The sequence below is a fragment of the Mauremys mutica genome, chromosome 1 (assembly GCF_020497125.1).
Source record: "Mauremys mutica isolate MM-2020 ecotype Southern chromosome 1, ASM2049712v1, whole genome shotgun sequence".
Lineage (NCBI taxonomy): Eukaryota > Metazoa > Chordata > Testudines > Geoemydidae > Mauremys > Mauremys mutica.
The window spans coordinates 268,281,859-268,294,286 of NC_059072.1; the positions used below are offsets into that span (position 1 = coordinate 268,281,859).

General features: G+C 40.2%; 1 protein-coding gene across 3 annotated transcripts in view; it reads left to right on the forward strand.

Annotated features, from left to right (window-relative positions):
• Positions 1-12,428, forward strand: part of UGGT2 (UDP-glucose glycoprotein glucosyltransferase 2) — a 244,554-nt gene that overhangs the window by 120,285 nt on the left and 111,841 nt on the right. For all 3 annotated transcript variants that reach the window (XM_045009671.1, XM_045009679.1, XM_045009688.1), the window contains 3 exons: positions 1,289-1,383; positions 6,511-6,717; positions 9,818-9,949. In XM_045009671.1, the coding sequence (XP_044865606.1) occupies positions 1,289-1,383; positions 6,511-6,717; positions 9,818-9,949 (434 nt within the window). The remainder of the gene's footprint in view (positions 1-1,288; positions 1,384-6,510; positions 6,718-9,817; positions 9,950-12,428) is intronic.

The following is a 12,428-nucleotide window of genomic DNA, read 5'->3' on the forward strand; positions in this document are numbered from 1 at the left end:
GTCTTTAATATTACTCCCAAAGAAGAATCTGACCATATGTTGTTCACATGTCTAATGCCTCGGTTTTTTCCTATAGATGTAGTCAAAAAGTATTAGAAAGCTTTTGCACCTACAAAAACAGCTTAATATTTAGGGTGCTTTGTTTTGGGAACTCCTTATTCAAATGATTTCAGATTTTCTCCGCAAACTCCAGTTATCAGGCTATGACATGACTTGACTTGAGGATTTTAGAGAGGGTGCAAATTTCAGTTTAAAACAGAAACTTATCTGGAACATTATCTGTGGAGAAGCAGTAGCCTCTCTATCATATCTATTAATATTAAAATTTACTGGAGGTACTCCAGCCCTTAACATGTATATTGCTGCTGTTCATGCCATGTTGACTTTTTCAATTCCATTTGCCTGTTTTAAAAATCACTCTTTGTTACATTTTTTTCTGTTTACCCTGCTTAGTCTCTACATTTATTATAACTCTGTCTTTGAGGAAGGGGAAATTACTTACTTGAAGTTTCCTGAAGAATATGTTTTGATAGATTAGCACTCATCTGCGCACTTGCTCTCTGAGTAAAAGGGTTGGCTTCTGTAGCTGTTGGATGTTTTTTGTTTTTTTGTTGTCTTTGGATTTCTTTTGATACCGCAATTTAAATATTACTTTGACCATAAAGGAATATTTTTTCATGCATATTGGAATATTTTTACCTTCATTTTGAAAGAAACGGATGATTGAAACACTAGAGGTTGGCAATATACTATTTAGAATTTTAAGTAAGTTCCCACCTCACTAACATGCAGGAGCAGAGACCATGACCAGTGATGATCTAGATCAGGGTTTCTCAAACAAGGGTCGCTGCTTGTCTAGGGAAAGCCCCTGGCAGGCCAGGCCGGTGTATTTACCTGCCCTGTCCGCAGGTCTGGCCGATCGCGGCTCCCACTGGCTGCGGATCGCTACTCCGGGCCAATGGGAGCTGCTGGAAGTGGTGCGGGGGCCAATGGGAGCCGCGATCGGCTGGACCTGCGGACGGGGCAGGTAAACACACTGGCCCAGCCCGCCTTGGGCTTTCCCTACACAAGCGGCGACCCCTGTTTGAGAAACCGTGATCTAGATCAGAAGTAATGTGTAGCAGCACATCACAGGACAGAATAATGTTATTAAATAAATATTGATGTTTATCATCTGATTATGTTATATTGATGAGAGCCTTTCCTTGATTTTGTTATTTGGAAATATTGTTATCTACTTAAACTTTTTAGAATAAAATTCTTTTACTGGGTTATTTGTTATTTTCAGATGAAGATGTAATATATGCAGTTACCATCTGGATTATTGCTGATTTTGACAAGCCAGCTGGGAGACATCTGCTTTCTAAAGCTTTGAAACACCTGGTGAGTTTCTAACAATTCCTATTGGAAAATAATGATTTTAAGTATCTGCGATTATGGAGATATGAATACTGTCCACAACTCTGTTTATTAAATTATAGCAGATAGAATCATAGAATCTCAGGGTTGGAAGGGACCTCAGGAGGTCATCTAGTTCAACCCCCTGCTCAGAGCAGGACCAAACCCAACTAAATCATCCCAGCCAGGGCTATGTCAAGCCTGACCTTAAAAACCTCTAAGGGTACGTCCATACTACCCGCCCGGATCGCGTAGCTGAAGTTGCGTACCTTAGTTCGACCCTCCCCCAAGTGTAGACCAGGCCTAAGGAAGGAGATTCCACCACCTCCCTAGGTAACCCATTCCAGTTCTTTACCACCTTACTAGTGAAAAAGTTTTTCCTAATGTCCAACCTAAACCTCCCCCTCTGCAACTTGAGACCATTACTCCTTGTTCTGTCATCTTCTACCACTGAGAACAGTCTAGATCCATCCTCTTTGGAACCCCCTTTCAGGTAGTTGAAAGCAGCTATCAAATCCTCCCTCATTCTTCTCTTCTGCAGGCTAAACAATCTCAGTTCCCTCAGCCTCTCCTCATAAGTCATGTGCTCCAGCCCCCTAATCATTTTTGTTGCCCGCCGCTGGACTCTCTCCAATTTATCCACATCCTTCTTGTAGTGTGGGGCCCAAAACTGGACACAGTACTCCAAATGAGGCCTCACCAGTGCTGAATAGAGGGGAATGATCACATCCCTTGATCTGCTGGAAATGCCCCTACTTATACAACCCAAAATGCCATTAGCCTTCTTGGCAACAAGGGCACACTGTTGACTCATATTCAGCTTTTCGTCCACCGTAACCCCTAGGTCCTTTTCTGCAGAACTGCTGCCCAGCCATTCGGTCCCTAGTCTGTAGCAGTGCATGGGATTCTTCCGTCCTAAGTGCAGGACTCTGCACTTGTCCTTGTTGAACCTCATCATATTTCTTTTGGTCCAATCCTCTAATTTGTCTAGGTCCCTCTGTATCCTATCCCTACCCTCCAGCGTATCAACCACTCCTCCCAGTTTAGTGTCATCTGCAAACTTGCTAAGGGTGCAGTCCACACCATCCTCCAGATCGTTAATGAAGATATTGAACAAAACCGGCCCCAGCACCGACCCTTGGGGCACTCCACTTGATACTGGCTGCCAACTAGACATGGAACCATTGATCACTACCCGTTGAGCCCGACCATCTAGCCAGTTTTCTATCCACCTTACCGTCCATTCATCCAGCTCATACTTCTTTAACTTGCTGGCAAGAATACTGTGGGAGACTGTATCAAAAGCTTTGCTAAAGTCAAGAAATAGCACATCCACTGCTTTCTCCTCATCCACAGAGCCAGTTATCTCATCATAGAAGGCAATTAGGTTAGTCAGGCATGACTTGCCCTTGGTGATCCATGCTGACTGTTCCTGATCACTTTCCCCTCCTTTAAGTGGTTCACTTTCCCCTCCTTTAAGTGGTTCTTAATCTTAATTTAAGAAACAAAGATATATAATACTTATTGGCAGACTTAGTAAAATAATATAACGTTTTAATAGACTAATAATTAGTTTCATGGAAACGTGAAGGGTCTTCTGCATTTGAGATTGCTTATTTCTGTTAGTTCTGTGGTACTTCCAACAGGATTTAAAGGACTGCAAGTAAATGCCATATGAACATCAATAGCAAAAGGGACTTTCTGGGTCATATAGAAGACAGAATTACTCAATCCATCTCCCTTGGAAGTTTCTTAAATGATGATCTCTGTCTGTTTTCCAAAACTCTTTTTGGATTGTTTAGAAGAGGGGACAAAATGTTTTACTTGTGTAGTAAACTGTAACACAAATTTTAATACTTTATCTCTAAAATTTGCAGTCAAAGGCTATGTCTGCACTATGAGCCAGAGGGGTGATTCACAGCTTGCATACATATACTCATGCTACATCGATAAGAGCTAGCGTAAGTATGAATAATAGTGTAGCTGTGAAAGCGGCAGCATGGCTAAACCATGCCATGTACCAGGGGTCGGCAACCTATGGCATGCATGCCGAAGGTGGCACGCGAGCTGATTTTCAGTGGCACTCACACAGCCTGGGTCCTGGCCACAGGTCCGGGGGCTCTGCATTTTAAGTTAATTTTAAATGAAGCTTCTGAAACATTTTGAAACCTTATTTACTTTACATATAACAATAGGTTTGGTTATATATTATAGACTTACAGAAAGAGACCTTCTAAAAAGATTAAAATGTATTACTGGCACGTGAAACCATAAATTAGAGTGAATAAATGAAGACTCGGCACTCCACTTCTCAAAGGTTGCCAACCCCTGCCATATATGTACCCATGGAATTTGGGCAGATTTGTGCTTGGCACAGCTAATCTGTGCTGCTGCTGCTCGCCATGCTACTGTGGCTACACCACTATTTTTACTCTGCTAGTGAGAGTATGTGTATGTGAGCTGGGAATCACACCCCTAGCTCATAGTATAGACATAGCCACACCTAATTATCAGTGGAGAAATTGTAGCATACAGTATAGCTGTCAGGACTACTACTATTACTTGTCATTTCCCCATATCCCTGGTTGAGTAGCTACCCAGAGAAGTAATTAGATGGATTGAAGAACTGGGATACAGACTGTTTCAAATGTAGGTTGCTAGTTTCAAATATGGTCAGTGTTTGTAATCAGCAATAGTCATTGCCATCCAGAGGGTAACTAGCCTATGTGAAATTAGTTGGTAACTTCTTTATGGATTAAAGACTAACAGCAATTTTCACTAATTGATTCCATTATTGGTAATCACAGAGAAGAAGGCAAGGATTGAATGAGCATGGAGAATGAGTTACTTGAGTTCTGCTAAAGGTAGTTACTATCAGTCAGGGTTGAAACAGATTGATGTGGCGGCATTAAGAAGCTAACTATCTGTGTCCAGGCTGTGTCTGTTTTGTAGACTTTAATCTTCAGGGTTCTTATTCTAGCACCTTTCACAAACAATTACATTTTCTTAATATTAAAATTTGACTTGTGTTAGGTGTGGGTGAGATAAAGCGAACGTTGTGAGTAGGGAAATAAGGATCCAGTGAAAGAGAATGGCAAAAGATATTTTAAAAAAAATGAAATTAATAAAAGTAAATTTACTAATCATTGATGAGTCCAGTATCTAGTGCACATGTAAGCTCCAGGAGGGAAAATGGAGCTTTTCTTATATTGTTATTTACTGTGGAGAATGAGGGACACGTGTCAGAACTGCCTATCAGTTTCCTGGCACCAGAAAAAAAAATCTCATAGAGGCAGAAATCCTAGAACAGGTGAAAAAAAAATGAGAGCAGCTTAAAACAAGTGATGCTCCATGTTCTGTATAGCCTGCATCCCACAACTCAAATATATGAAATATTATTAAAAATACCAAACAAACTAACAAAACATTCCACATGGGAGATGCTTTAGTTGACTAGGAGAGGGGTTGATCTGGATAAATCCCCTTTTCTGTGTGAGCCATTCAATCTAATGGTGTCCAAAATTTTCAGCCTGATGGCCAAACATATTGTTTCGAAGGGTCAAGGAACTGCATCAGTACTTTGGGGCAGACTCTCTGCCCTGTTTCAATCCTTTGAGTCCATTCAGGAAGCACAAGGGTAGTGGAAACCATCACCAAGTGAAGTCCTTAGAGGGTGTGGAGCTGGCATGAGCAGCTCCTACATCTCACTCCTCACAGTCCCTGGCATAAGGGCATCAGAGGTAGGGAGTGAGAGTGACCAGAATGTGTTGCTCTCCTCCTATTCTAGCTGGAGTATGGCCACTTAGGCATTTCCTTTTTGAAATCAGGGTACAGTTCAGGGTACATAGTCAAGAGCTGCAATTTAGAGACTCAGAGGTCACAGTTTGAATGCCAGTAATTTTGTCCTTTCCTACAATACATTTCATTTGCTTCTCCTTGATTTTAGACGACTAGAAAGTCACCTGATCAGCCTGTACTTACTCACTCCTCTCTAAGGAATAATTTCTTATCAGTCTTTTCCTCCATAGGCTTGTGTGTCATCACTGCCTTTAAGAAGTATTCAAGATTTTCTTTCTGATTTATGATCAAGATTCGGGGGATAATTAAGTGAATTTCTCCAGTTTATTCTCTGCTGAAGTTGACTCTTTTAGAGAAATTTGAGAAAATCCATTGAGCCATTTTTAAAAGTTATGCAAGTGAAATATGGCACATAATTAACACTAATTAAAAATGTACTCCTACTGAACTGTCAGAGTAGCCAAAAGTAGTCATTCCACAAAGAATAGCTTGTATTTAAAATATTTGTTACAGGGTAAATATCTGCCTACTAGCTGCCTTTTCTATTGCTAACTGAAAGTCTACGGTTAGCAGTCACACATATATTTTTCATTAAAACTAATAGCCAAAAATAAACACTCTGAGGCAGTCATTCTCAACCTGGGTAGGTGTACCCCTAGGGCAGGGGTTCCCAAACTTGGTTTGTGGCTTGTTCAGGGTAAGCCCCCATTAGCCGTGAACAGTGAACTGTGGCCACTGGGAGCTGCAAGCGGCTGTACCTGCAGAACACTTAGGTAAACAAAACGTCTCGCGGCCCGCCTGTGGCTTACCCTGAACAAGCCGTGAACCAAATTTGGGAACCCCTGCCCTAGGGAAATGCAAAGGTCTTCCAGAGGATATGTCAACTCATCTAGATATTTGCATAGTTTTTCAACAGGCTACATAAAAAGAACTAGCAAAGTTAGTACAAACTAAAATTTCATATAGACAATGAATTGTTTATACTGCTGTATATACTATTATACAGTAAGTATCACACTGAAACGTAAGTACAATATTTATATTCCAATAATTATATGGTAAAAATGAGAAATAAGCAAGTGCTGTCACACTTTTGTATGATTTTTTAAGCAAGTAGTTTTTAAGTGAGGTGAAACTTGGGGTTCGCAAAAAAAATCAGACTCCTGAAAGTGGTTCTGTAGTCTGGAAAGGTTGAGAACAATTGTTCTAAGGATATTTCACTGCACAGATGACTAAGATGATAAATATGTAAACATCAGGTGTGAGTAGATTAAATTATAAGATTGTAATTATATATTTTTCTTTTGTTTGCAGAAAACAAGCAGTCATATGCGGCTTGGGATTGTGAACAATCCAATGTCAAAAATAATGGAAGATAACACAGCTGTTGCAAGGGCAATTTTGACTGCCTTTTTAACACAGAAAAACAGCAGCTTAAAAAGTTTCCTAAGTAAGATAGCTAAGGAGGAAACAGCAAAAGCCCTTGCTACAGGAACTAAAATTAAGAAATTGTTTGTTCCGGTCAGTAAACAACATTTTATTAAATAATAGTCACTTGATGTCTTTATATAAACTATTGCCCATTTCTTTTTTTCTTTTCATAGATACTTTACTTCAGTTATATGACAGGTGGCACATTTCTATCTGAGAATAACTTCCTGTTGCCTGGTGTCATGAAGCACAAAGGAAGTGATTTTAACCATAAAATAATTGTTGTTAAGTACAGTTACTGGGGTATCTTGTTTTTATTTTGAAAGATTTTTCTATTATGAAAAATAATAAAACAATTTACTGAACAATGTGGCTATCAGGTCATTGAGAGCCAAATAGCTCTAGTCATCACTGATTTTTTTAAAGCCATTTCTTGATTTGCACTTTTTAAACACTAGATTTGTAACTCCTATCTGGAAAGAATTATCAGCTTCCAAAAGTTACCGTTCTCCTATTGTAAACATTCAGTACTGAATTTATTGAGCAATGATTAAGGTTAAGATTTTTTTCATTGTTATTTTTAGTAAAAGTCATGGACACGTCGTGGACAATAAACAAAAATTCACAGGAGCCTGTGACCTGTCTGTGACTTTTACTAAAAATAACGGGAGTCAGGGAGAGGAAGGAGAGGGGGAGAAATGACAGCTGGACCCCCACGGTGGGGGCGACTGACAGCACAAGCCCCACTGCGAGGGGTGAGGAGACTGACAGCCCAAGCCTCACTGTTATGGGGTTGGGAGGTATAGCCCTGGCTCCAGCCCGGCCGAAGTCATGGGACTCGAGCTCACAGTCCTGCCTCCACCCGCAGTCGCAGGATGGGGCACACAGCCCAGATCCAGCCATAGCTGTGGAGCAGGGGTGCACAGCCCCAGCCGCAACTGGGACAGGGTAAGGGGGTGCACAGCCCCGGTCTTGTCTGCAGCCACTGACACAACTGAAGCCAAAGAAGTCATGGAGGTCTGGTAAAATCACAGAAACTATGACTTCCGTGACTAAATCGTATCCTTAGCAATGATGGTGATAATCTTCATGGACTGGAGCAACTGAAATTAACAAGAGCTTCAATTACTTAACTTCCAGCAATCATTTTCCATGTCTGTTGACTTTAGAGCAGGGAAAGTAAGTTAATGTGTTTAAAATATGTTTTCTTATATTATTGCTAACTTGAAACACAGTCAGCAATTCCGAGTGAGAGGTCACTTAGATGTCAGCCACCAAGTAACAGCAGCAGACTACAATGCTGGTTTCAAAAACAGCTATGTACTACAATATTATTAATTAGGAAAGCTGCTCAAGAATATATTTAGAAGTTCTTCAAGTGGCTTCTCTATATTTCCATTTATGGGGTGCGTTGATTGCGTGCATCTTAGACAGTGGAACTCTGGCCACCACAGTTCCTTTCTACCATGTCCAGGAACAGCTCCATGATTTGGCTGGGGTCTGGTTTTCAGTACCTTTTTTAGATTAGACCCGTGGTCCTTTGAGATGTTGTTGTCAGTGTGGATACCATGACCCAACCTCCATCCCTTCTTTTGTGGTGCTCAGCCATATGGGCTTCAAATTTTGAGGGAACTGAAGAAAGGTCTTTGTTGTCCTGCCCTTGATGCCTTTGTACAGGAGCATGAGAAAACACAGGGCACTTGCATGGGTCCCAATGGAAACTGCTATTAAAAAAAACCCTATGATGCTTATGCCCACCTAGAATGCAATTCACAAAAACTACATTTTGAAGAACCACAGTTACTTAAGTAACCATTATTTCCTAACCTACTTCAACTCCTTAGAGGAGTCTTGTGTCCCCTTCCCCCTTCTCCAGACTTACATCCCTCAGAAAGGACAAGTTTATCATCTGGGCTTGAGTTCACTCCACCTCATGATGTGGGTGATAGAATTGTAATGGATATAGAGTGGACTTGTTCTGTAGATGTGCAAAGGTTTTTACCTAATAATAGGAAAGGGTCTACATATGCATGTTATATTAGCAAATGAAAAAGGGTTTTATTATGAGGAGATAATAATAATATTGTTCCACATATGGCACCAGTTCAGTCCATATTAGGTTACTGACTATATCTTAAATTTGTTTATCTTTTGTTATCTTGTATGTGGTTACACTGATCTGCATTTTATTTGGGTATTGATAAATCACTGTTTACTCAAGAGCCAATGAGTGAATGTTCTTTTTTTAGTTGTTTATTAAGACAGTTTTCATAATGGCTATTACTTGAGCAACAAGAGTCAGTGAACTACAAGTATTAATGATCAGGTGCTAGATTTGGCAGGCAAGTTCTTCAGTCACTTTTTAATTGGGAATCCATGTAATGTGATTACTGATAGCTAAACTATCCCAGGAGTGGGAATACGCAAAAGCTACTCAAAGAAGAAATTAATATTACTCAACTGTAACCAGACTCTGCATATGTATACTGCCCCGCCTTGCCCCTCTTCTTCTGAGTCCTGATTTCCCGACAGGACCTGAGGGAGATGTGGAAGGAACTGAGGTGGCGGGAGTGCCATGCCTCCTTTTAGGTCTCACCATCAGAGGAAGGGTGGGAATGATGCATGAGTTCTCCATCAGGCACTGCTAATTAAAATTTCACCATCTAAACTACACCTGATCAGCTCATCTTACAAGTGTGAATATGTAGAGTCCAGTTTGAAGAATTCCAGTTACAAGTGAGTAACTGTCATTTTTATTAATGAGAAATTTTATTTTTTCTCCTTCATAATCCATTTTTTTCTGATTAAGAGTGCAAGATAGGGTAAATTAACAGAATAGTGGACTTTATTGTAGTAAGATTCATGATTCTTTATGTGACAGTGTTCTGAGCACTTTCTGGTCAAAAAGTGCTTAAACTCAGGCTCAGCCTGGCTCGTCTGTTGTGCTGTTGCTCAAGGAGAAAAAAGTATAAATTAGCTGCTTGGGACAGACACGGAGGAATGTAGATATGTAGGGCTTCACTCCCAGGGTTATATGACTGGTCTGAAGCTAAGGCTGGAGGAGTTCGCTCTTGCTTTTATCTTGTTTAGATTTTCATTATAAACAGTTTGAAGAAAACCCTGGCTGACTATCACTGTATTTTGTTTTTGCTGAATTTGGCCACCATCTTACACCTTACTTCTGCTTTAGGGAATGGATGACAGTACTTTTGAGAAGAAATACAACACTTTAGGAGTGGATATAATTCAAACTCACCAAACGTTCTGTCAAGAAGTTCTTAAACTGCTTCCTGGGCAAATGGCTGTTATCAGCAATGGGAGGGTAAGTAAAGAAACAGTTCATTTTCTTATTCTCCATGTATGCTTTCTTTCCTCTCCTTGAACTTTTATGTAATTGTAAGGTCAATGCATTATATTACTTTATTACTCTCCACAGTGTGGTTATTTTTTCTATAGTTCTTTATTACGGATTTCATTTGCAGTCATTAACTATGCAGGAACATAGGAAATGCCATGCTGGAATAGACCGGGGTCCATCTGGTTCAGTATCCTGTTTCTGACAGTGTCCAGATGTGTGAAAAGAAGATGTGAGAACTCCGCAATAGTAGTTATGGGATCACCTGCCTCCAAGGAAGGTTTCCTCCTAACTCCAATAATTAGAGGTTGTCTTATGCTGCAGTGTGAGGGTTTATATCCCTTCCAAAATTCTTTTATAAAAATGTGTATTTGTATAACTTGCTCAACAGTTCTGTCTGAGGTTTTTATATATTCTGGAGGTTATCGAAGGGCCATGCAGGCCTAACCACTGCCATTCTTTTTTATTTTTCTTAGTATGAGTATGTGTGTAAATTGGAGTCTTTGCTGTGCATGTGGGACTTTTGGTTTTATGCTTCATTTCTTTCAAATTGTTATTGTAAAAAGATTTTATTAGTAGTGCTAGATGGTAGTTGCCTCTGAAGCAACAGCTAGGTCTGTGGCTTCCCTCTATCCAGAGAGAGAGATGGAAGGTCCTCTCATGGATCAGTAACTGGTTAAAAGACAGAAAACAAAGGGTAGGAATAAGTTATCAGTTTTTAGAATGGAAAGTGGTAAGTAGTGGTCCCCCAGGGTTCTGTACTGGGACCAGTGTTGTTCCACATATTCATAAATTATCTGGAAAAATGGGTAAACAGTGAGATGGCAAAATTTGCAGATGATACAAAATTATTCAAGATAGTTAAGTCCAAAGCAAACTGAAGAGTTACAAAGGGTCTCACAAGACTGGGTGACTGGGCACCAATGGCAGATGAAATTCAGTGTTGATAAATCCAAAGTAATGCACATTGGAAAACATAATCCCAACTATGCATACAAAGTAATTTGGTCTAAATTAGCTGTTACCACTCAAGAAAGAGATCTTGGAATCGTTATGGATAGTTCTCTGAAAACATCTGTTCAATGTGCAGTGGCAGTCAAAAAAGCAAACAGAATGTTAGGAACTATTAGGAAAGGGATAATGATGCATCTGAAGACGTGGTTTTTTACCCACGAAAGATTATGCCCAAATAAATCTGTTAGTCTTTAAGGTGCCACTGGACTCCTTGTTGTTTTTGTGGATACAGACTAACACGGCTACCCCCGATAGGAAAGGCATGGATAATAAGATAGAAAATATCATAATGAACTACATAAATCCATGGTATGCCTACACTTAGAATACTGGATGCAGTTCTGGTCAGCCCAGCTCATAAAATATATATTAGAATTGGAAAGGTACAGAGAAGGGCAACAAAAATGATTAAGGGTCTAGAGCTTCTGTAAGAGAAAGGATTAAAAAGACTGGGAATTTTCATCTTGGAAAAGAGATGACTAAGAGGGGAAATGATAGAGGTCTATAAAATCATGATTGGTGCTGAGAAAGTGAATAAGGAAGATTATTTACTCCTTCACATAACACAATAACCAGGGTCACTCAATGAAATTAATGAAATTAATAGTCAGCAGGTTTAAAACAAAGAAAAGGATGTATTTCTTCATACACCACACAGGCAACCTCTGGAACTAATTGCCATGGAATGCTGTGAAGGCCAAAACTATAACGGGGGTCAGAAGTGAATTAAATAAGTTCATGGAGAATAGGTCCATCAATGTCTCTGAGCCAAGATGGTCAGGGATGCAACCCCATGCTTTGTGTGTCCCTAACCTCTGATTGCCAGCAGCTAGGAGTGGATGATGGGATGGATCACTCAATGATTGCCTGTTCTGTTCATTCCCTCTGAAGCACCTGGCACTGGCCACTGTTGGAAGACCAACAATGGACCATTGGTCTGACCCAGTGTGGCCGTTCTTCCGTTCTCTGGAGACATTCAAGATTGCATTTGTCTGGATTCTCTTCTGATGTGCAAGTAAAAGAGAAGATCTTTCCTTTGAAGGGGAAGGATTGTTAGGTAACAAAACTGATGAGACCATAGCAAGGTCAGTTGCAAGGTCTGTGGTACTATCACTACCTGCCTTAAAGAAGAGATTCTCTTTTTTGGGCTTCTGCCACCAAACACAATACACTAGTACCTTTCTTTTGCTCAGAGGAGATACCAGTCTCATTCTCAGCAGTCCTATGTAGCTACCAAAAGGCATCTCAAACATGAAACAGGAAGACAGAGCTCTTCTTCAGAGGATCAGTCTCCTGTTCTCAATTTTGACAGATTTGTTGGTAGCGCAGAACCAGTGGCCCAGCCATGCCACTTCTCTTGCACACTGTGACACTTAAATCCATTTTGTATATATATAAATAATTAGTATGTTCGTGTAGATAGCATAGTTGT